This window comes from Abramis brama (assembly GCF_963993115.1).
Source record: "Abramis brama genome assembly, chromosome: 1".
Classification (NCBI taxonomy): domain Eukaryota; kingdom Metazoa; phylum Chordata; class Actinopteri; order Cypriniformes; family Leuciscidae; genus Abramis; species Abramis brama.
Window position 1 is genome coordinate 39271052 of NC_139963.1, and position 25503 is coordinate 39296554.

Below are 25503 nucleotides of genomic sequence, written 5' to 3' on the forward strand. Positions count from 1 at the left end.
TTGACTCTGTTCTGGTTGAAGGTTTTCTCTCTCTCCATGAGCACATGGCTGACCACATGCAGATTGTGACCTGCCGGCCCTGGGCTAGAAAAGCCACGCAGGCAACCAAGGAGTGAGGAAGTCGAAGATGTTTGCCCATTCAGTGATGGTAAAGTTGCAGTTTTCTTCTGAGTTGGTTTGAAGAAAATACAGTCTGACTCTGTTGGGAGAGTGAAGGCATAGCAGGCTGTGGTTCCCCACAGACATCAACTTGAAGAAGCAGCAGTGAAGGCCAGAAGAAGAGAAGGGCAGGGTCACTGTGAATTTGTTACTAATAAAGCCTGAGAAAGGCCCCACCTCTCCGGGTTTGCTTGACCAATGAGAAGGGTGGAATTTCCAAGCAGGAAAATTTCTCTGTGGTTGATTTATGAATCTTTGTTTTAAGCGTGCTCAATTGCATGTGCAGCTGGATTGGTTTCTGATGAAGAAACTAAGAAAGATTCTTGTAATACTAATATGTTGCGCAGCTATCGGCATATCATGTACACAATCATTTCGATCTTCAAAGTACCAATTTATATAGACCAGACATGGTATAGGTGAGGTTACATTGACCGTTGGTTCTATCATAAAATACACAGTATCAAAAAAAAAAAAAATAGAATTAAAAACACTACACAAGACATTAAATCATTGACACAATTTTCTGGGATGCATGTTCATTTATAGATCAGATTAATGCAGCAAAGTGTTTTAAAGTCTGTTTCTGTCTTCCCCATTGTCTCTGTCTTGACCAGTGAGCACATATTTAACAGCCAGAAAACCAACTTATCTGATCGTGGTCATGGTAATTAAGACCTTCTTGCCCTTGTTGTGGGGATGGGACCACAGATCCCAGAGTGAGTTTTAAATATTATTTGTTAAACTATAGCAAATACTTGCGTCTGATTTGTCTCAGTCGTTACAGTGAGCTGAGCACAAGTTCAGTAGTGCCACTTCCTATAAGCAGAATACAAAGATTGTGAAAGCCATTTCAGCTCTGCATAAGATATTTTGTTGTTTTGTTTGATATTATTTTTATATCACAAGAAAACTGCTTTGAAAAACTGAATTAGCAGCAATTACAGCTTGGGCAGGGTCGCAGTTTCACACATATGTAGTTTTCACACAAAGTCAGTGAGAATACACACAAGGAAGAACATGTTAACCACAGCAAGCCATCTAGCCAGATAGTGATGCACCACGAGTCTGTTTACCTCTTTGTGACAGTGGATGGCTGTGATGCCTTACGTGTTTTTTCTTTTTTCTTTAAAAAAACCCCCTACATTTTAAGGTGTTTTTCATTGAAAGTTCTGTCACTTGAGTCTGGTTTAGTTTTGTGACAGAGCCCAGAAACTCATGTATCGTCTTGTCTTTGCGCGAGCTTGCAGATTTGAGTGTGCTCGAGCCATGCGTTCTCTTGTCCATGTGCTTTGTTTCATGTGGGGAGCATGGTGTTCGGATCCTGTCTAGTTTGGTTTTGGTTCTGTATCGGGGTTTGTACATTCATGCTCCATGTTTGAGAGCACGACTTGAGTGTTCATTCACTCTTGTCTTGCGCGTTTTTGTAGAGTGCCTGGTTTATGTTTTCATTTGCCGGGCATTCTTGTGTTGTCGTGTTCTATGTAGCATGTGGTTCATGTTTTCATGTTATGATTTGTGTGAACATGCGGCTTGTGAGTCCTCTCATTAGCTACGTGTTCGTGTCATGTTTGGTGTGAGCACATGGCTTGTCATGTTTGTGCCAGCTCGATGTTGTTTTTAGCCCCCAATGGCTCCTTCCAGGCAGCTAACCCTAACCTCAACCTTAAACCTACCCATCCCCTCGCTGCCTGGAAGGCGCCGTTGGGGGCTAAAAACACCAAACACCGTTTGGGCCAGGTGCTCTCTTGTATATTGTCTTAAAGTCCCCCAGTAATCAGTCATATTATCCCTTAAAACTCACTTTTGATCACCAAAATGTTATATTTAAACATTTTTTCCTTGAAAAAAATTAGTCATGCCTTAAAATAGCTTGAATGTAACTCTACACCCTTGCCTCATTTAGTATATGGGTTCAATGAATATTCAAATTAACCCCGCCTCCACTCACTCACACCAGCTCAAAGACCCACTCGTTGACATGAATTACCATCTGGTGGCCTATGGAGTTATTCTTGGGCCAATAATAATGCACGTAGCTTTTCAAGAAACTAATGAAAATTATCTCTGAAACTGAAAAAGAATAAATCAAGGCAAATTTTTTGACTTCGTTTTTAATACACTGCATGTTTTGCTAACTATTTCTTATATTTCAATCGCTGATCTGAACTTACAAATGCGCTTCCAGAGTTTTCATTTCCGCTTCTGAAGTTTTCGTTTACTCTCCCTGAGTTTTTGTTCGCCGTTCTGACACATTTCTCTCGTGGGGGCGGGGCTAGTGGCAGTGTGTTCTCATTGGTTACTGAGTTTTTGATTGACAGCTTCGTGACCTGGAAGTGAAGACGTCAGTGGTGTGTTTATGTGTGGATGTGAGCGTCTGTAATCGCAACTTTCTATTTCATTTTAGTGATATTAAGTTTATATCTGTATTTATTTGCTGCTACACTATATTGTTGAGATGATTTCTTAGGAAGGAATAGTACAGACGAATGATATTTATCATTAGTCATCGTCGTTATATCAGGAGGATACTGGATAACGTTAGCCTACTCGTGGTAAGTCTGATTTTCTTTTTTTTTTCTTTTCTTTTTTTCATTAATACTATACTAATACTATTTATAATACAGTACTGGCTTTTTTCAGGTGGAGAGGCATTTTAGAGCTCAATGAGAGCCCATAACATTATACAGCTCTGTTGTCTTGATTTAACTGTTAGCCCAATCATTAGCAGCTAACGTTACATGACTTGTTTATCTACATTCGGTTACAGTCTTCGATTAGATCATATTTGCTTTGATTTAGAGCCCGACCGATAAAGGATTTTTAAGGCCGATACCGATACAAATATTTGGTGATTTAAAAATCCGATATTCCGATATATCGGCCGATATATATATATTTTTAAAATCCAGAAACGTGTAACAAAATATGAACAGATTTTCCCTAACATTAGTTATTCGTAGTTATTTAAGAGTCCTCAGCCGTACTAAAATAATATAATGCAGTTTAAAAAAAATTTTTTTTTTTTAAATTAACTTTATTGTCACAACAGAACAGAATATATTAAAGTTCTGATAAATATAATGTATATTAAAAATACAAACTTAAGATATGAAACAAAGTCCTTTGAACAAAAAAAAAATCAACTATTATTATTAATATTAATAGTAATAATTAAAAAAAAAATCAATGATGATGATATTATTATTATCATCATCATCATTTGTATTATTATTAAACAAGACAAAGGTCACTCCTAATTCTATCCATCTATTCCATCAAGCTACAAAAAAACATTTTCAATCATCATTTGCTGCCTGCCTTCTAAAATCTACTACTTAGTGATGCACTAAATACATTATGTGAGGTAATTAACACATGGTTACCGAGTCGATCGTTCCCTGGGATGTGTTTTCATTAATTTAAGCCCACCGGCAACTATAGTTGCCGCAATGCATAGTTGTTAATTTCCTTTTGTAAGTATTTTTCTAGATGTTGTCCATGTTTTATTTCTCAATGACATGCAAGCAAACAACCAAATAAAGGATTTCAAGAAAAAAAAAAAAGGTATTCACTTCCTCCCTGTCACATGAGGCTGTCAACTTCCGAGCCCTAATTCTAGGAAGCATGGCGAAGGCAAACCCTCCAAAAGAAAGGTCATTTTCATGTTACTAATAAGTATTTTTTGTTTACATATATATATCTACATAATCATGAAGGTCTCTAGAATCATCCAAACAAAACAAATCTTACAAGAGATCTATAGTTTTTTGTATACTTAGTCAAAAGTCCAAGCGGCAACTATAGTTGCCGGTGGGCAAATGCCTTGTAAGTACATATATCATGGGAAAATGGGGTATACAGTGTCAATAGGTTAATAAATCAAGGTTATTGTAGAAAATAAATAAGTAGTAAATACTAACTTTCATTCATGAGGATAACATGGATAATTAGACAAGGTTTAGTGTAAGATTTTTGCCCAAATTTTGGAAAATGCAGTTTTAAAAGTAAAAAAAATCCCTTTAACCAGTAGATGGCTGCAGTATGGAAGCTTGTTTCCGCCACAAAATAAAAAAATTTAAATGATAATTGCGACTTTTTAATCTCACAATTGCGAGTTTACATCTCGCAATTCTGACTTTATTTCTCAGAATTGCGATGTACAAAGTCAGAATTGCGTGAAATAAAGTCGCAATTGCGTGTTATGAAGTCAGAATTGCGAGTTATAAGTCAGAATTGCGTGAAATAAAGTCATAATTGCGTGTTATAAAGTCAGAATTGCGAGATATAAAGTTTATATGACTTTATAACACGCAATTGCGAGTTTATATCTCGCAATTCTGACATATTTTCTCAGAATTGTGAGATATAAAGTCCAATTCTAAGGGGGGAAAAAAGACACTTTTTTTTTTTTTTTTTTACCTCAGAATAGTTTAAACACGCAATTGTGACTTTATATCATGCAATTCTGACTTTATATCTCCCAATTGCGTATTATAAAGTCAGAATTGCGTGATATAAAGTCGCAGATGTGAGAAAAAAAGTCAGAATTCTGACTTTATATCTCGCAATTCTGACTTTATAACACGCAATTGCGACTTTATTTCACGCCATTCTGACTTTATATCTCGAAATTCTGAGAAATAAAGTCAGAATTGCGAGATGTAAACTCGCAATTGTGAGATAAAAAGTCGCAATTATCTCTTAAAATGTTTTATTCTGTGGCGGAAACAAGCTTCCATACTGCAGAGCTCTTTAACGTACTAAAAGTTTCAAACTAAAAGACTTCTTTTCACAAGTTTTTCCAGGTAGATTCATATCTACATATAATGAAATCACAATTATAATAATAAAAGTTACTTTTTGTCAAAGTTTAGCAGTTTTTGTACTGAAAAAATTTTTTTTTAGTTTTTCAATAATGTTCCATTATGATTAGAATCAAACCTGATCAGGATGTTACAAAGTGAAAAGTTGGAGTTTTTAGAGTTTATCATTTATTTCAAACATCTGTTTTTCATATAATTCTACAAATTTAAAGTGTGCCAATTCATTTCTGTCTATGTGTGTTCTGTGTTGTTTCTGATTTTGAGGATGAATTTTGTCCATTGATGAAATTCATTTGATTCTAATCATAATATAACAGGATTTTTTTTTTTTCAGTACAAAAAGTGCCTAAACTTTGACAAAAAGTAACTTTTATTATTATAATTGTGATTTCATAATATGTAGATATGAATACAACTGGAAAAACTTGTGAAAAGATGTCTTTCAGCAAATAGTTCTGCAGCCATCTACTGGTTAAAGTGATAATTTGTTACTTTTAAAACGGCATTTTCCAAAAGATGGGCAAAAATCTTACACTAAACCATGTCAAATTATCCATGTTATTCCCATGAATGAAAGTTAGAAATGTGGGTCAAAAAGACCTTGAATAGCGCACAATGGTTAAGGCAAATGGATTTGTTGTTTGTTGTGTTTTCATATTCAAGAGATTATAAGCTAGATGCAGTTTTTTGGGTTTACATCAAATGTTCTTCGACTTTTATACATAATAAATGTGTTTATGAATAAAGATTGATCTGTTGAAAGCAGTTATTTTGAGATAAATGCCAAATGTTCTCCTCCTATTCATATTTTACATTGAGGGGGTGCATACAACATATTTGCCCACCGGCAACTATAGTTGCCCCACATTCAAATATGATTTTCAAGAAAGAAAAAAAAAACCTGGGGAAAATAAATGCAGAACATGTTCACATAGGACACTATTAACACGATTATATGCATGAAACCATTCAGAAAAATTTGGGCACAAATGGGTTAAAATCGAATGTAAAGAGTTTTATCTCTAAAAACAGATTAACGTTATCTTATAACACTAGTATATGGGGCACAGAGTAAGTAAAAGTAAATCGCTAGTTAATACCACTAACAAGGCTCAAAATAGCCTCACACTAACACGGTAGCATAATGAGGGTCCCTACATGCAAACCGAAGCATTGAGAACTTTGTAAGTGTACAGACAGTTTAATAAGAAGATACTTTATAAAGACATTACGCGTTTACAGGTATCATCTTGGAAAACAGTCTCAACTAGTCGAGTCACGAACGCCCTGCTACATTATATTTCACAAACGTAATTCCTATCGACCAGCTGACTTAGCACGCCGTTCGTGACTCGATTAGTCGAGACTGTTTTCCAAGATGGCTCCTGCATGTAAACGCGTAATGTACTGTCTTTATAAAGTATCTTCTTATTAAACTGTCTGTACACTTACAAAGTTCTCAGTGCTTCGGTTTGCATGTAGGGACCCTCATTATGCTACCGTGTTAGTGTGAGGCTATTTTGAGCCTTGTTAGTGGTATTAACTAGCGATTTACTTTTACTCTGTGCCCCATATACTAGTGTTATAAGATCATCTGTTTTTAGAGATAGCTAAAACTCTTTACATTCGATTTTCATGAAAACGCATCCCAGGGAACGATCGACTCGGTAATAATGTGTTAATTACCCCTACAGTAACGCACACTTGGATTTCACACACGTGTAAAAGAAAAGCTAACTTTTATGCACAGGCTAGCTGCTATGTTTAATACTTTTTCTCTATGTCTAAATGTTCACTCCTCGCGTGCCTAACTTACGTTTTACAATGCAGGGACTGGAACTACAGATATGTTAGTTATAAATACAGTAATCATTACTTTATTTAGGCAGAATAAGTTTGTTGTGATTTCCAAGCTCATTGATGTTAGCAGTCTTCCTTGTAGAGTGCGCTCTGGTGGACAAACTATGCAGCGCCAACACTCATAACATGGTTGCAGGGTGTTTCGTCCGCTTTTATTTTATTTTTTAAATATTCATTTATCGGCCGTTATAAATGCCGATACCAATAGTTTGGAAAATGCCTAATATCGGCCCGCCGATATATCGGTCGGGCTCTACTTCGATTAGATCATATTTCCCCCCAGCCACCCCAAACAACATTGGGCTAGAGTACTGTAGCCTACAGTATCTGTACTGTATCAGTCAATGACCGATGCCATAGGACCAGAGCGCTGTCAATCACTGCCTGATTCAACTTTGGCAATGTAAAGCCTTTTTTACCATGCCAATAAAGCTATTTAAACCTGAATTTCTCAATTGCTGATTAATTTGCGATGCAGAGTTTTTGAAAGAGGAGAGACACGACTTGACCACAGAACACGTCTCTGTTCATAACATGTAAAGACTCAATTATTTTGAAGTATCGCCCTGGTCGCAATATTTATTCTGATTACTTTTGTGTGATGAAGATGACTGATAAAGCTATTATATGTATCTAGTATGAGTAACAAAATGCTTTTTCTGTGTCCATATTTGACTAATAATAATGAAAAAAAGTGCACTTCAGATGAACATTTCTGAGAAAAATGTTTAATCTTTATATAATAATAATACATTATTTAATATTAATAGTCTTTAATAATAAATATATGTCAAAATTCAAAAATTAATACATGCAAGTAATTATGACTGAAAACATCCAGCAACTAGGGAATGCACAGCCATGGATATATGTTTAAATATAGGGCTATACAGCCATCTACTGGTTACACAACAGTATTACAGATGATAAATGCTGCATGACTCCGAGGTAAATATTTAGTGCTGTAAAATCCCTTAAATATATATATAATAAATATTTTAAGTCTGCAACGTGTTACTGTATGTGGGAGTTTAAAGCAGTTTGTATTGTTAGATTATAATACATTTCCTCCCTCATTTTCCAGGAAGTGGAGCAACTTTTCCATAAACAAAATTGTGATGCTGACACAGAGGATGGAGTGATAGTACCAGAGATCCACTGTCCCTATCAGACAGTAATCTTACTTTGTTCAGACACATCACCTTTGAATGACTGGGATCTTGATCTTCAGACAATTGATTTATTTTAATATAAACTAGCAAATATTTCAATTTCCTCTAGATTAAAACAAACATAGTTCACAAGTACACAAGAGGTTGCACTTTATTCTTATTAGTCTATGCTGATCTTGGATTAGCATACCAACAGCATATGAATGTTAGTTCACCCAAAAATAAAATTCTCACTTATTTTACTCACCCTCATGCTGTCCCAGATGCATTTTACTTTTTCTACAGATAAACACGAATTAAGATTGTAAGGAAAGTAATCCATCTCTGCGAGTCCTAAAGATGCATTAAAACCACACACAGTGAGCGTGAAGGTAATCCATGCGACCTCAGTGGATGAGAGTCAATGCTTCTGAAGTCAAACAATAGGCTAGATAAGAAAAATACTAATGATATGACTGTTTTAACTATTAAAAATCACTTCTGACCAACTGTCTTACGTACATGGGTTACAATCCACTTGTATTATGGACTCACAGAGATGGATTATTTCCTTAAAAATCTTTGTCTAAGTTTATGTCAAGAAGAAAGTCATATACATCTGGGATGGCATGAAGGAGAGTAAATGATGAGAGAATGCTCATGTTTTGGGTGAACTATCCTTGTACTGCTTGTATCCAGTCACTGCTTTGCTATTGTACTGCAACAGGAACTGTTCAAAGAATCATTGCAACATTTAAAATGTATATGAATTTTTAAAATGTATTCTGTATTTGTAATTGTGCATTTTGTATAGTAATGTATATCATGAGAATACTGTGCATTACATGTATATTATGCAGTTAATGTTTTGTGGATTCTGGTCTTTCCTGTCACAACATAATTGCATCCAAGACCTTCACTCTGATACTTGTGTATATGCTTTAGTGACAATAAAGAATACATTTATTTGAATTCATATTTTCAATTACATTCATTTAACTGGTTGTATAAGTCACGATTGAAACGGTTGATGATTGTTAAAATATATTTACAATTTTAAATGTTAGAAGATAGTATTAATTAAATGAAATAACTAAATACAATTATCAATTAAAAAAAATGGCAACAAGAACATTCTTTGTGTGACATATGTAATGATATGCCCTTTGAGGTCTGTATCTGACAGCAGGCCACGACTGTAATTTTCATATTGTTTAAATTCCTCTTATTTAAGTGATCATTAATTTTGATTAACGTGTAAACTGTGCTAACAATGAGTAGTGTGATGGCCATGGTTGCCAACCTTTTTTGAGGGCTGAATATATCACACACGTTTGCTAGTATTCTCTTTAAATTGTAACAGCTGAACCTAATCAGAGCCTAACATGCAAAAGAATCATCAGGAATAAACAAATATTCTGAATTGAAATATGAGAAATAGTTAGCAAAACATGCAGTGTATTAAAAACGAAGTCAAAAAATTTGCCTGCGATTTATACTTTTTCAGTTTCAGAGATAATTTATTTAGTTTCAATTTATATTTTCGTTAGTTTCTTGAAAAGCTACGTTCATTATTATTGGCACAAGAATAATTCCATAGTGACCCACTTCCGGGTTCAGACCCTGGCGAAAGGCTATCAACAGGGCCATCTCATTCCAGCCGCTAGATGTCGCCAACGTGCGGAACTGCAGAGCATAAGCATTTATAGAAGTATTACCATGGTGGAGGTTGAACAGTTGATCATGGACGGATAATTCTGATGCGGTTTGACCGAAGACTTCCTTGAAGTGACTGAAGAAGGATGCCAATGATGGATTGGGCCCAATGGAGTGCGCGTCCAGATAGCAGGGAAATCATGAAGGCGATATGCGCTCATTCGTGGAGAAAAGCTGTGGTTGCATTTCAAAAAATAGTGAACATTGTAGAAGGAACCCGCTGCAATCCTCCGCCTCACCGTTGTATGTAGCTGGTCGGGCCATGGGACTGGCAGAGGCAGGTGGCGAAGGAGCGGGTGGTGCACATAGACAGTAAAAGAAATGGATAGCGACCCCATTGGATTCAACGGAGAAAAGTGAATTCAATAAGAAGCTCTCACTTCCTGATGGTCGAGCGTACTGCGCAGACTCAAACTGAGCATGACGACGTAGATGTGACGTGAGCAACCTGTCTGTCTTCTAGTAGCTGTGCCAAGAGAAATCTGAATCATTCCCTTCCGAAACTTGCAGAGACGGAGAGTGTGAGTAGGAGGTGTCCATGAGCTAGGAGCAGGAGAAACTTTTGCTAAGTATTCTGATTAATTATTTTGTCATTTTGTCTCCACGTCCCCCAAAGAAATAATGGACATATGGAGTCTTTAAACACCTCAGATGTAAAGTTATTCACTGTCAAAATGACGCCAAAATGAATGGGAGTCAATGGAATGCTAACAGCAGGTGATGGTCTGCTAATCAATGGCGGCCCCCGGGGAAGCTTCAGTTTTTTCTGAAAGATTACCCCCTTGGTGGTGCAGAGAGGAGAGTTTGCTGAACCGCCTGCACAGGTGCGGCAAACTGATCCGGTGTACGCTCCCCGCTCCAACAGGAGCTGGTTCCATTTGGTTCCAACAGGACTTTGCATGATGGTCTGGTCTTCTGTCACAAACACAGGAGGAGACAGACAGGTTTAGGTGCACACAGTGTTTATTAAAAGCATAGTGGTGGTGGAACAACGGGAACCAGATGATGGTGACTTGTAGAAAGATGATGGTGACTTAGCTGGCGATGACTGAAGTGGAATCTCTGTGCAAGTGACGAGTGAACACGAAGACAGGCGATCTGGATCAGGATGACGGACTGGATACAGGACGAGACGATCTCAGGTGAGTAGATAGGTAAGGAGTCTGACATAAAGCAGTGTTTCCTGCAACAAGACCAGACAAGGAGTGAAAGGTGAACGGGACGTATAAAGGGTGTGTTGATGAGGGAGTGCAGGTGCAGCGAGTCAGTACTCTGGTGACTGAGTGATGATTGGGGCTGTGACGGTGTGGCTGACTCTGTGACAAGAGGTTTAGTGTTGAGGGTTTTTAGCTATAATTAGGTCTGTATTTGATTGTATTATTTAGTTTGTTTTACTAATAGGTCTAGCTGTTATTCCATACTTCTTAATATTCAAAAGCAAGACAAGTTAACCTTAGAAACATACAAAATAATAAATAAATAAATGTACTTGAAAAGATTGTTTCAGTCAATGATATCCTTGTTTCTTCACGGGAGGCGTACTTTATTGGTCCATGGTTTATATTGGGTGCAGACAGACCCTTCTAGTCAAGTGTGTCCGACTGCATCCCACAGTAGTACAAACCACGCCCCTACAAATGACCCCCAAAGTTTGTGTTTGTGGAAATTAAATGGCTATTGTGTAGGTTTGTTGGGGATGACCATAATTAACCTCTTAGCCGTTAACCTACAGTAAGAATTTTGACCGATTACTATCAGTTAAACTGTAACTTATGCAATGTAACTTATAAAACTTTACACATATTAGTCAAAATTGCGAATATATAACAGAATATATAATTAAAATGTACACAATTCAGATTCAAATTTTTTTGTCATTCTGGCTCCATAGTTCTTCAGTCAAGCGTGCAGATGTAGCGTATTGTTTTTTGTTACAAAATGCTAAATTGTGGTAAAAATGGTATAAAAGTTGTCACTGGGACAGTACCTTTAGGTAACGTTTAGGTACTAACATGCACTTGAAGATAGGGGTACCTTATGAAGAACCGTGACCGCTTTTGTACCTTGTTTTCTGAGAGTGGAGGATAATTAAAGGGAACCTACAGAACATTATAATAGTTATTTTTAGGTTTTATTTTTTATAACCAAAAACTAACATTCCCAGAACGTTGCAGGGAAGTTTTCGTGACAATCTAAACTGAACCTGTACCTACAACGCCCCCTAATGGTTATTTTTAGATGTATTTTTTTTACATATAACCAGAAACTAACCTTCCCAGTCATATTGAGAACAAAAAATCGTTAGCTGGACGTGCATTTTATTTGTTAGCTACAGTCAGTCAGTCAAACAACGCTAAATAAACACAGAGAGGTTTATAAGGACTTGTATAAGGATCACTGAATGCTAAAAGTAAGCAACCCCTTAAATAAACCAGGCCATTAGCAGTGCATTGGATTGGCCAATTCATGAAAGTAATTTTACACGTATGAACAGGTGACTCAGGGTGGCTAATCCTCATAATTCATTTTAAAAATAGATGGTGGGAGAGTTCTTATAAATGTACTTATAAATGCAAGTAGAACAAACTTACAGTTGATGTCAGTCAGATGTTTCTGGGTTTTGTCTGTTCTATCCTGCAATTACCACAGGTGGGCGCTGAGTGCAATAAAACAGAAGCTTTTTTTCTAGACCAAGGACCCCTTGGAAAATGTTTTTCAGAGAAACTTTTGATTTTTTTTTTTGATTTTTTTTTTTTTTTTGTATGATGTATGATGATATATGTTTTGCAGTCATCCATTAATACGTAATGTTCGTGAGGTCAACCCAGTGAAATTTCCTCTCAAAATAGTTTATGGGTGGGGTTAGTTATTTTTTTTGTTTCACTATTGCGTTGCTCGAGCTACAGCTATTCAGTCACAGACTTGCACTCTGAGTTACAGTGATAAAGTTGGGTCTTATTTACAGTATTTTCTGATCAATTGTTTTTCAATATGCTACAATATTTCTTTGGACTTTGGACAGTTTTACAGCTTTTGAGTTTCACAGGTTTGTATGTTGACTTAATTCTTTCTTTTATTCTTCCGATGCGTCTGGAATGAGATTAAATATGTTTTAAAGTTTAGCTTTTACTTTATTGTAGGCTAAATTAACAGAGTTGGGAGTGGTAAATTAATTTCTCTGTTCAGTTGACATGTTTGAGTTTGGACTAACCCTGCCAAATATTGCCTCGCTACTGTATTAGTAAAGCTTTTTTGTTGCATATGACAATAGATGGGTTTTTACAGAAACCTATTACATTTTTCACTAGCTATTAAGATGTCATGGTCCCAACTCTATAAAATACAAAACTCTAGAGGCCTATCATGGACCAGTGTTCAGTTTGCAGGTCTTAATGACTCTTAGAAAGTTATTTCTGTGTCTGCTTGTAATCCAATACTTTAGTGATGCTATTCTGTGCTGAATCTTCACCAGTTTTAAATCACATCCTTCTCAATGTGTTTAACAGGTTCACATGCTGATGATGAATGTCCTCTTCAGCTCAACCCACAGAGAGTTGTTGTGAGGTACGGCGGTTCTGTCTCAGTCGACTGCAACACTTCTGTCCCGCATAGAGGAATGGGATGGGAAGCCAGTGAGGGAGCAGTGCCCATGACCAGAGACAGTCTGATCACATGGAGAGTGCCAGAACTGAGAGAATGGGACATAGAGCCATCCTGCTTCATAAACTATATTAATAAGAGACAGTGTGAAGTGACTCTCCCAGTGACTATTTACAGTGAGTTTCTCTGTTATTGATATTTTTATCTTTTCTTTCTCAGAAATATCTACTGTACATTCATGACTGCAGATATCAGTGTGTAAATCTTCCTCAACAGAGACTCCAGACAGTGTGTCCATCAGCACTGTGAATCACAACGGACCAATGATGGAGGGAAACCAGTATGAGCTCCAGTGTGACGTTCTCAATGTGGCTCCTGTTCAGAATCTCACTGTCAACTGGTACAAAGGACAGACTCTGGTGGATCAAACCACCTTCACTGACACCATCAAGACTCCAGTCAGTGAAACATCTAAACTCCTGATCCGTCCAGACAGAGCTGATGATGGAGCTCAGTACTGGTGTGAAGCAAAGCTGGAACTGGGAGAAGAAGGACCTCGACCTCCTCCAACAGCCCAATCAGAAAAACTCAATGTTGAAGTTTACTGTAGGTTTATTTATTTCTACGCTTGCAAATTTGATTAAATTTAAGTCAGTTTATACTTTCTGAAGGGTCTTCTAGCATGAAGGATGTGCAACTGTCATATTTCATCATATGCAGAGTTTTGTTTATTAACTGAGATCATTTGATAAATATTGCATATTATGATTTCAATTTACATAAATATGTTTCAGTTGTGAAAATATGTTCCTCTGTCCTCCTCAGATAAACCAAAACACTCCAGTTCAACAGAGACCATCAGTAAAACCAAAGAGGTGACACTAAACTGTACAGTGAAGGCAAACCCGGCTCCTACGTACTCATGGGAACATCTGAAAGAGACGATCCGCTCCTCAGAGCTTCTGTCCTCCACGCTCAGCTCAGGAAACTACACGTGCATCGCCACAAACTCTCAGGGAAGTGACAGCAAAGTGTTCATCATCACATCTACAGGTGGGTTATAAATGAAAAGAAAATTGAACTGCATATCCTTTTTGCTTATATTTGAATAGGATTTTATAAATGTTCATTAAGACATTTTGCATTGAATTTCTTTTTATGTATTTAGCTCAGTCATTTTGCTCTCATTGAAAATGAGTAAGTATTTTGAGGGCACATTTGTGAAATATCTGATGACTTACTTGAGTCCTTTGTGCTGATATATGACAAAAACTCTTTCTGGATGTCGGGTCGGTGTTTCTTCAGCAGCTCCAGCACTGCTCTTCTCTCTTCTGTAACTGTAGACAGGGATTGAGCTTTGAAAACATTGTGTGTGTGTTTCTGTTTGTACCATCATTCACACAGCTCTTCTTTCACAGGCAATCGTCCCACATTCTGGAATGTTCTTATCTTCTCCCAGCATCTGGTTGCATCGATAATTGTCACATAAGAGAGAAATAGCTGCAGAATTGTTTTTTTGTTTTTTTCTCCAAAATGGGACTAAAAATGCTGTTGACTTGTGAATGTATGTATTTAATGACTTTAATTTTTAGATTTATTTTTTGAAATTATTGGACAAAATAAATTACCACTTTGAAATCTCACCACATAAAAAATATGGTAAATATTATTGCCTTAACCCAATGTTTTGTATGTTAATATATCATTTGTTTTCATTTTTGATACCATTTATCTGTCAAAATACATGTGACACATAACATTTAATAACTTTTTTTTAAAAGTAATATTAAGATTTTAGGTTTAAATGTATGTATATCATAGGTTCTTTAACTGTTCACTGTGAAGTTTAGAACTGTTTTCCTGTCAGTCTGTCAATTGTATTAAAAAAACAATGTTACTTTTATATGTGTTGATGTCTAGTATAAAATCTGGATCTGGAAAAGGACCACAACAACTGAGAACCACTGATGTACATGACATCAAGTAAATGATAAAATGTAATGTTTTTGACATTATTGTTTATAACAGCTGTATTCTAGTATATTTGATTGTTTGTCATCTTGTAATGCCTCAATGAAAAGTATTGAGTATTAATCATTCATTGCTCAGTTCATCTTTTAAATTTCTTCTGTACTCTGTGAATGTGATGTGAAGAATTAGCTCTATGAAATATTAATTATCAATAATAACTGGTTATAATTGATTTTGAATATTTGGATCAGTTCATATAATTAACTTAATGTAGTAAAATTAATATTAAAATCAACCCACCTGTTCACACTCGGCGTTAATTGTTTATTAATTCTAAGAAATATTCATTTCCGGGTAAGGGAAATGTCTTTCTTACTGTACAGTACTAAGAGCCTGTAGTCAGAATCTTCGTGAAGTAAACTTTGTTGCAAGCAGAGAATCAGAACCAAATACGTATTGTGCACAAGTTTTATTAACTAAATCACAGACATAACTTATCTAAACACACATACATACATGAATAGGTAAAATGGTGAGAGAATGGAAACAGAAGCAGGAAATGGAACTATATGGAAAAGATCCATTTAACTATGAAAAGAACCATCAGCTTATAATTTTCAGAGCACCTCATTAAACTAGATGTACCGCATGGCGGTACAAAATATGACCGCCGCTCAGACCTGCACTGGCTTTCCACAAAAATAAATGACGTGGAGCAATTTGGCTGTATTGCGTGTTTATGTATATAAGTTGTATATTTTAAAAGACTGTCTGGAGTATTCCTGTGGATCATGGATAATTTAGAGTTTTGTAATTATTTGCCACTACTATTTAAGTTTTATATCAAAAGTCATTAGTTTAGACACTTAACATCCATAATGTGAAAACGTCACATCCATAACAGTGGTTAACAGTAAAAAGCGACTGAAGTGCCCTTGAGCAAGGCACCTAACCCCTCACTGCTCCCCGAGCGCCGCTGTTGTTGCAGGCAGCTCACTGCGCCGAGATTAGTGTGTGCTTCACCTCACTTTGTGTTCACTGTGTGCTGAGTGTGTTTCACTAATTCACGGATTGGGATAAATGCAGAGACCAAATTTCCCTCACGGGATCAAAATAGTATATATACTTATATTTATACATACTAAGTATGAAAAATCTGTGATTTTTTTTTCAAAGGACCCTCCCATTCAATTTCTACAAACCTCTACCAAACGGTTGAGGTGCCTGTTGATGGTAAAAGTCAGTTATCTGACTTTGGCATGGGTTTGTTGTGTTTTACTGAAATAAAAAACATTTTTTCCCCAAAAAAAGTGGTTTTATCTTGTAGCCCTGGTCCCAGAGTTTTAAAAAAAACAATGTTAACAAAATTAAACTCATTCCCACTGTACCTAGTAGAACACTTAAGTAAATGTCCCATTGAAATTAATGGGATTTTATGGATTTAGGTGAAGAAAGTGTACACATAATACATTTTGGTCTGTACCATGAAGAGAAAACTGATTCAACTATATAAACTATATATTTTCTGAAAGCGTAGACTCTCAGGATGTGATCTAACATGACATGAAACATGTCCCACCCACGTCATTAGTATACTGCCCAAGCATAACACATTGGGTATTGGTAAATCGGGTATATGGCTGATACCTAAAAAAAGTAGTAGTATGTGCATGTCTGTCTGTGTGTGTGTGTGTATGTGTGTGTGTTTGTGTATGTGTGTGTCTGTGTGTGTGTGTGTCTGTGCGTGTATGTATGCATGCGTACATGTGTGTGTGCGTGTGTGTTTGTGTGTGTGTGTCTGTGCATGTGGATTTGTATGTGTGTGTATGGGTGTGTGTCTGTGCGTGTGGATGTCAGTGTGTGTGCATGCTTGCGTTTGTTTGTATTCCTGCATGTGTGTGTGTGACAGTATCATCCTAAACCAGCAACCCTTCGCTCAACAGCACCATCTACAGGCCGATGAGTGTACAGTCACTAAATGTGCACATAAATGAATTTATTTTATACCGTAAATACCGTTAATTTTTCCGTAAAAGTCTAGTGGGGCTACATGCCCACCAAATTTCATGTTCCCCGGTGTTTTGGTGTCCCTGGTATCGTTGACGGAAAATTCAGTAGATTGACGGGAAAAAAAAACTAAAAAACTTTGACAATCGATTATGGGCTAGGTTGATGTGGGCCCTTAAGACCAACATACTTTGCCAATTTCTTCATTCTCGGTGCCACGGTTCAGGTAGTTATTTAGGAAAAACTGCATTTTTTGGGTTTGGGGGGGCCCAGCGCGGGGGGGGAGTGGCCCCCGGGGACCAAACGAAATTTTTCCGTAAAAGTCTAGTGGGGCTACATGCTCACCAAATTTCATGTTCCCCGGTGTTTCGGTGTCCCTGGTATCGTTGACGGAAAATTCAGTAGATTGACGGGGAAAAAAAACTAAAAAACTTTGACAATCGATTATGGGCTAGGTTGATGTGGGCCCTTAAGACCAACATACTTTGCCAATTTCTTCATTCTCGGTGCCACGGTTCAGGTAGTTATTTAGGAAAAACTGCATTTTTTGGGTTTGGGGGGGCCCAGCGCGGGGGGGGAGTGGCCCCCGGGGACCAAACGAAATTTTTCCGTAAAAGTCTAGTGGGGCTACATGCTCACCAAATTTCATGTTCCCCGGTGTTTCGGTGTCCCTGGTATCGTTGACGGAAAATTCAGTAGATTGACAAAAAAAAAAAAACTTTGACAATCCCTATATGACCGCTTTCGCTAGCTATGCTAGCGGCGGTCATAATTATTAAAGTAAAGTTGCAGTTTTTTTTCTGAGTTGGTTTGAAGAAAATACAGTCTGACTCTGTTGGGAGAATGAAGGCATAGCAGGCTGTGGTCACGGCCTGCCATTTGCTTGACCAATGAGAAGAGTGGAATTTCCAAGCGGGAAAATTTCTCTGTGGTTGATTTATGAATCTTTGTTTTAAGCGTGCTCATTTGCATGTGCAGCTGGATTGGTTTCTGATGAAGAAACTAAGAAAGATCGTGAGCTTAGAATTATAAGGTTCTATCTCCGTTTAGGGTAGTTCTGAGATATTGAGCATCAAAGTTTTTACATCCCACCTGGCAGTTGAGAGATGGAACCTTTTTATTTTATTAATAACTACTAACAAAATATTTTTTTTACAATTTTCAGATTATGTCAAAAACTCAATTTCGACCAAAAGTGGAGATATAACCTTATAATTCTAAGCTCACGAGATTCTTGTAATACTAATATGTTGCGCAGCTATCAGCATATCATGTACACAATCATTTCGATCTTCAAAGTACCAATTTATATAGACCAAAAAAATAATAGAACTAAAAACACTACACAAGACAGTAAATCATTCACACAATTTTCTGAGATGCATGTTCATTTATAGATCAGATTAATGCAGCAAAGTCTGTTTTTGTCACATTCACCGTCTGTCATCATCTTGTCAGCACTACACTACCCAGAATCCTCTGCTTTCATCACCTTCACCTGCACATCATCATCACCATCACCTGTGTTCCATTATCATCTCCAGCACCTGTTTGTCTTGTCATTATCCTTGTGTATTTAAGTTCCTTGTATTCACTCCTCTGTGTCGGTCAATATTGGTGTTTATAGCACTCTATTCCGAGTTCTCACATTTTTTAAACTTCTGTAAATAAACTATTGAGTTTAAGTATCTTCGCCTGCAGCTTCTTCCTCTACATTCAGCCCGTGACGTTACAGTTTTAAAGTCTGTTTCTGTCTTCTCTGTCTTGACCATGTGACCACATTTTTACCAGCAATAAAAACTTATCTGATCGTGGTCATGGTAATTAAGACCTTCTTGCCCTTGTTGTGGGGATGGGACCACAGATCCCAGTGTGAGTTTTAAATATTTTTGTTAAACTATAGCAAATACTTGCGTCTGATTTGTCTCAGTCGTTACAGTGAGCTGAGCACAAGTTCAGTAGTGCCACTTCCTATAAGCAGAATACAAAGATTGTGAAAGCCATTTCAGCTCTGCACAAGATATTTTGTTGTTTTGTTTGATATTTTTATATCACAAGAAAACTGCTTTGAAAAACTGAATTAGCAGCAATTACAGCTTTGGCAGGGTTGCAGTTTCACACATATGTAGTTTTCACACAAAGTCAAAGGTGTTCTAGAAGAACATGTTAACCACAGCAAGCCATCTAGCCAGATAGTGATGCGCCACGAGTCTGTTTACCTCTTTGTGACAGTGGATGGCTGTGTTACGTGTTTTTTTGTATTTTTCTCTTTCAAAAAATTTAATTTTAAGGTTTTTCAGGCGATACGTCCGTGATAATTAATGCGATATGGCTCAGCTTGTCAGTGAACTATGGCTCTGTGTAGTAAATGCCGCTCCATCTGAAAGCAGGTGACGGCAATTTACTACTAATCAAGGAACCGGCTTTACTGATGAGATGCGCATAACAATGTCATGCGATATATCGCCCAGCCCTAGGATGAACATAATTAACCGCTTAGCAGTTAACCAATCCAAGATGGCAGCCAAGGCAGTCCATTGTTTGTGTGTTAGTATGTGAGATCTGAGTTTTTTATGTTTTTATGCAAGATATTTTATGTCATTTGGGTCTGAATGAGTAGAACTTTCCATGAAAAACATTTTCTCCTTCAGCTTGGATCTTTGGATGGTCCATTTTTTATTAGATGCCTTTGGATTGCCACAGAACTCTGGAAGCTTTTTCTGTTTGAGGCCTAGACCTGCCTAGAAGTTTGGTCTGTTTGAGGCCTAGACCTACCTGGAAGTTTGGTCTGTTTGAGGCCTAGACCTACCTGGAAGTTTGGTTTGGCCACTTTGATCTATCTTTGTGTGTACTGGCAGGGTAGAGTAGTGAGATACGAACGCTATTTGTTTACTGATGTATATGTTAGTTCATTGACAGATTGATGTTACAGCTAATGGTCATGAAAAACTTTTTTTCGGTAAATGTAGGCTTGGATGGATGTTATCTATGCAGTGTTAGGTTAAAAATTGTACTGATCTGTTTAAAAAATAACCAGTCTGTGAGACTATGACAGTCATTAGGCACATAACACATACTCGGACAGGAGCTAATACCTTTTTCAATGTTCTCGTTTATAAAGCAGTCTGGTGAAATGATTCGCGCAAACATGAAAGCATTGACGTTGATCGTGGGGAATATTCCCTTCGAAAACAAAACTCAGCTACTGTGTCTTCAGCAGTTTGGATTTAGGAACATCAAACTGACTGCTGTGTTCGTTATTACACCCAAGAACAGAACACCACAATCGCTTAGATGCCATTCTGCTCCAGCGTATCAACAATGCGGACTATGATGACAGCTCGCTCACGAGCAAGGGAGGGTCTGTGTTGAAACGCTGCTGTCAATCAACAATCGTGGGAGGGGCGTCCGACCGTGTGACGTCACAAGGACGAACGGCTTGATTTGAGAGAGGGGAAAACATATAAGGAGATTAAAAAAACAACACTGGATGGATTGTTATCATTTTATGATGGTTGTGTACAGGCACTGCCAACACACATTTCAGTACAATCAACTTGTAAAAGTGCATGTACCATTATATGACCCCTTTAAGGCCTAGTAGCACACTGACTGTCAAACCTGTGGACCCTGGGTGAGGTGGGGCGACTGCGCTTTTCCTGGTCTGCAGATCTGCCCACAGCCACTGTTTCAATCTGAGATTCCACACTGCTACTTCGTCTGTCCGCAATAAAACAGCAGATAAGTTGATATCATGTATTTCTTTATAATTCTGATGCTTATTCATTGTAACCCAGGTCTAAATGTACTAACTGGGCACAACGTGGTGAGTGAATCCTTGTTGTACTTTTTACAATCCAGACAACTCTCAATTTTTCAGATAAGATAAGAATTCTTGAGTCACATAATCAGATAATCAGTCCAGTTCATCAACTTAAGATTTACTATTCTGAAGGGCAAGTCAAAGAAGTCATGTATCTTCAGAATCTAATGCTTTTATCTGATTATTTTATTGTCAAAGAGGACTCTTTCTCACAGTTTGCAGGTAACAGTGGTTCTGATAATTAATCTCCTGTTAAATTAAAACTGCGATGTATAGTGATGTTTTTACTGTTGTTATCTGGAAATGTTCAGCCAAATCCTGGGCCTACTACCTCTGTGCAGTGTAGATCAGTCAACCAAAAGTCGATCAGGCCTTGGTTTCATATCTTTAAATGTCAGAAGTCTGGTCTCTAAAATGGATATGATCAAGATATGGGCAAATACGACAAACGCTGATGTAATGGTTCTATCAGAAACTTGGCTTTAGAAATCTGTAACTGATGACTTAATTCTTATTGATGGTTATAAAGTCTATAGAACTGATCGGTTGGGTAAAGGAGGTGGGGTCTTGGCCATCAAAGTAGGCGTATCAAAGGATTCTTACATCACTGTTGTTGGTTGCTATAGACCCCCGTCTGCCGCAAAGGTTGCTTTCAAATCTATTTCAGATATTTTACATGAGTTAAATGACTCTGAATTCATTCTTATGGGTGATCTAAACTGGGACTGGCTTTCAGTGACGTCAGATTGTTTTAAAGAACTGTGTGATTCATTAAACCTAGTGCAACTCATTAATGCTCCAACAAGGCCAAATCCTAAAGCACAACATAAATCTACCTTGCTTGATTTAATTATAACAAATACATCTCACAAATACACCTCAACTGGCATATTTTGCAATGATGTTAGCGATTATTGTGCAATTTCTTGTGTCAGGAATACAAAAATTCCCATGGTAAAACCCCAGTTCATTTTTAAATGACTCTGAATTCATCCTTATGGGTGATCTACTGTAAATTGGGACTGGCTTTCAGTGACGTCAGATTGTTTTAAAGAACTGTGTGATTCATTTTTAAAAGATATTTTAAAGGTTTTCAAGAGCAGGTTTTCCTGCGTGATTTATATCATAGCGATCTTAACAAAGTAACTCTGATTCCGGATGTTGAATTGGCATGGGAATATTTTCTGTCTATTTCAAATAAACATGTTCCCATTAAAAAGTTTAGGATCAGTGGTAGGGGAAATCCCTGGTTCTCAGACAGTCTCTCAGAGCTAATTCATTTGAGAAATAAATCGTGGGCCCAAGCTAGATTTTCAAACTCCTCTGCTGATTGTACTACGTTTAGAACCCTAAGGAACAAGTGCACCTTGATGATAATAAATTCCAAATCAGAGTTTTATCTGAAGACCGCTACAGAGAATCTAAGTAACCCCTCCAAATTCTGGAAAGTAATCTATGTCAGGTACACATTTTGCTTCAATCCTCCCTGAACACATTCTGGTTGGCTCAGATGAAATAAAGGATAAAGCTGCCAGTTAAATCAGTCAGTTAAACAAACACTTTATCTGTGCTGGGTCTGCATTTGACAGCTCAAATGTAAATGCACCTGTCCCATGTTCTGCCACCACTGCAACTGATAGAAATCTGGATTTGTTTGATTTTAAAACTATGTCAGTTGCGCAAGTTTGTAAAGATCTGAAAGGAATTGACCACAAAAAATCTGCAGGTCCTGACAATCTGGATCCTTATCTCCTAAAGGTGGCGGCAGATGTTATTGCTGAGTCTATTACTCACATTTTTAATTTGAGTCTTATGTCCAATTCAATACCCCAAATCTGGAAAGCTCCCCTTATTTAAAGGTGGGGACCCCTCAGAGCTAAACAATTACCGTCTGATCTTAGCCTGGGTTTCCCCATGCTGCCTTGCGTGCAGCGCAATTTTATTCACGCTATTAGCACCATGGACCAGATTTTCCCCTCAAAAAGGGAACCAATCACAGAACGGGGAGGGAGCAGCAAGACGATGACGATGTCTATGCGACACACCGAAGCAGTTTGTTTATATCTATGGATCCAACATGGCATCAGACGCGAAGTTACCTTTCGATGCAGCCTTAGATAGTGTTCTAAGTAGTTCAGAACGCAAGTTTATTTCGTCTTCTTCCTCGACGAATTTCTGTAGCTCTACATACGTCATCTGGTATAATTGAAACGATTGGCTATGAGCTACGTACAGGCGCATTTGATAGACATTCGTAGCGCCCAATAAACGGCTCTGGGTATTCGTAAACCACGCCTCAAATACGAGAAAATGAACATGTGGTTCCCAGACCTCGTCTCAATGAGAAGAAGTCTGACGTTAGCCAGGCTAGTCCGATCTCCAAACTATCAATCCTGGCTAAGATCCTTGAATCCCAGGTAAAGTTACAGGTAAAACAGTATCCAATTTTCAATCTGGTTTTAGAACTGGCCATAGTACCATTACTGCTGCTATGGTGGTAGTAAATGATCTTATTTGTGCCTTGGACAGAAAACAACATTGCGCTGCTTTATTTGTAGATCTATCCAAGGCGTTTGATTCTGTAGATCATGAATTGCTGCTGAATGTGGGTTTCTGTCCTAATGCTGTTAAATGGTTTAGAAACTACTTTGTAGATCGAACTCTGTGTCCATGCAGAGGGCCACAAATCTGAGTTTCTTGGGATATCTAAAGGGGTCCCCCAGGGGTCTCTTTTGGGACCTATTCTGTTCTCTATTTTTATAAATGATTTAGGTAAGGATGTTCAAGCAAAAGTACACTTTTATACTGATGACACTGTCATTTATACATATGCTCCTTCCATAGCACAGGCTGTGCAAGAGCTTCAGACTGCATTTCAGTCATTACAAACTGCTCTGCTCAATTTAAAATTGGTTTTAAATCCTCAGAAAACAAAGTTCATGGTCTTTTCAAAAACTTGAACAACCTACAGTTGCTTGATGATCTTAGCATTTTTACGTCTGATGGTAAATCCATTGAAAGAGTACCCACGTACAAGTAATTGAGTATATGGATAGACGACAAACTTTTATTTAATGTACATATTGCTAATCTAGTTAGGAAGCTCAAAGTAAAGATTGGCTTTTATTTAAGAAATAAATCTAGCTTTACTTTTAATGCCAAAAATACTTTTAATACTTTTCTGTCTGTGATTGATTATGGTAACATATTATATATGCATGCAGCCTCCTCTATCTAAAGGAGCCTTGATTCAGTGTATCATGCGTCTCTACGATTTATTACAAATGCAAAGTCCCTCACTCACCATTGCATTCTTTATGATCTGGTGGGTTGGACAGCACTGACCACCCGCAGAAAACAGCATTGGTATATTTTTATATATAAAGCCATGCTAGGTAAACTTCCAGCTTACCTCTGCACCCTCCTCTGTCTCAATTCTGCTAGTTATCAGCTACGCTCCTCCAAGTGGTTGCTTTTTAATGTACCCAGGGTTTGGACAGATTTGGGGAAAACTGCATTTTCATACTATGCACCATGGGCATGGAATAATTTGCAAAAAAGTTTTTAAACTAGAAACGTGTGTATCAATTAATAAATTTAAGACCATCATAAAAAATGTGGTAAAGGAGACATAGTTGTTTTTCTTGAGAGGTCCTTGTATTTGAATGATTTTTGCATGATTGTATGTATGTAGTATTTTTTTTTTACTATGTTGTGTTTATGTATGGCTGCTACCTTTTATGTAGCACTTTAATATGTTGTTTATGTATGGCTGCTACCTTGGCCGGGTCTCTCTTGTAAAAGAGATTTTTGATCTCAATGAGACTAAAATAAAGGTAAAATAAAATAAATTAAACCGACAGTAAGAATTTGGACTGATTACTATCAGTTTAACTGTAGCTAACTTATGCAATGTAACTTATAAAATTCTACACATATTAGTCACAATTCAGATTCAAATTGTTTTATCATTCTGGCTCCATAGTTCTAGTGTGCAGATGTAGCGTATTGTTTTTTGTTACAAAAAGCTAACTAGTGGTAAAAATGGTACAGAAGTTGTCACTGGGACAGTACCTTTTAAAAAATTTTTAATATGTAACATTTAGGTAACATGCACTCTTGAAAGGTGTACCTTTTTAAAGGGAACCGTGACAGCTTTTGTACCTTGTTTTCTGAGAATGGAGGATAATTAAAGGGAACCTAAAGAACATTATAATAGTTATTTTTAGGTTTTATTTTTTTATAACCAAAAACTAACATTCCCAGAAAATTGCAGGGAAGTTTTCATGGCAATCTAAACTGAACCTGTACTAACGCCCCCTAATGGTTATTTTTAGGTTTATTTTTTTAAATATAACCGGAAACGAACCTTCCCAGTCATACTGAGAAT

At 37.2% G+C, this 25503-nt stretch overlaps 2 protein-coding genes across 2 annotated transcripts in view; both read left to right on the forward strand.

Moving 5' to 3' along the window:
• LOC311081236 (hemicentin-1-like) overlaps nucleotides 1–25503 on the forward strand; it is a 123792-nt gene that overhangs the window by 57160 nt on the left and 41129 nt on the right. The gene's annotated exons all lie outside the window — the stretch shown is intronic.
• Nucleotides 12591–15409, forward strand: LOC311082902 (vascular cell adhesion protein 1-like). Its single transcript, XM_084114084.1, has 5 exons — nucleotides 12591–12758; nucleotides 13219–13488; nucleotides 13589–13918; nucleotides 14138–14365; nucleotides 14731–15409. The coding sequence occupies exons 1-5, from the start codon at nucleotides 12704–12706 to the stop codon at nucleotides 14799–14801; spliced, it is 954 nt and encodes a 317-aa protein (XP_083970210.1). The 5' UTR covers nucleotides 12591–12703; the 3' UTR covers nucleotides 14802–15409.

What these genes read in the sequence shown, in the direction of transcription:
- LOC311082902 (XM_084114084.1), top strand. Translation starts at nt 12,704, where the DNA reads ATGCTACAATATTTCTTTGGACTTTGGACAGTTTTACAGCTTTTGAGT. An exon ending in ACAGCTTTTGAGTTTCACAG is followed by an intron (nt 12,759 to 13,218) that starts GTTTGTATGTTG and finishes TGTGTTTAACAG; the next exon opens with GTTCACATGCTGATGATGAA. An exon ending in GTTCATCATCACATCTACAG is followed by an intron (nt 14,366 to 14,730) that starts GTGGGTTATAAA and finishes CTTCTTTCACAG; the next exon opens with GCAATCGTCCCACATTCTGG.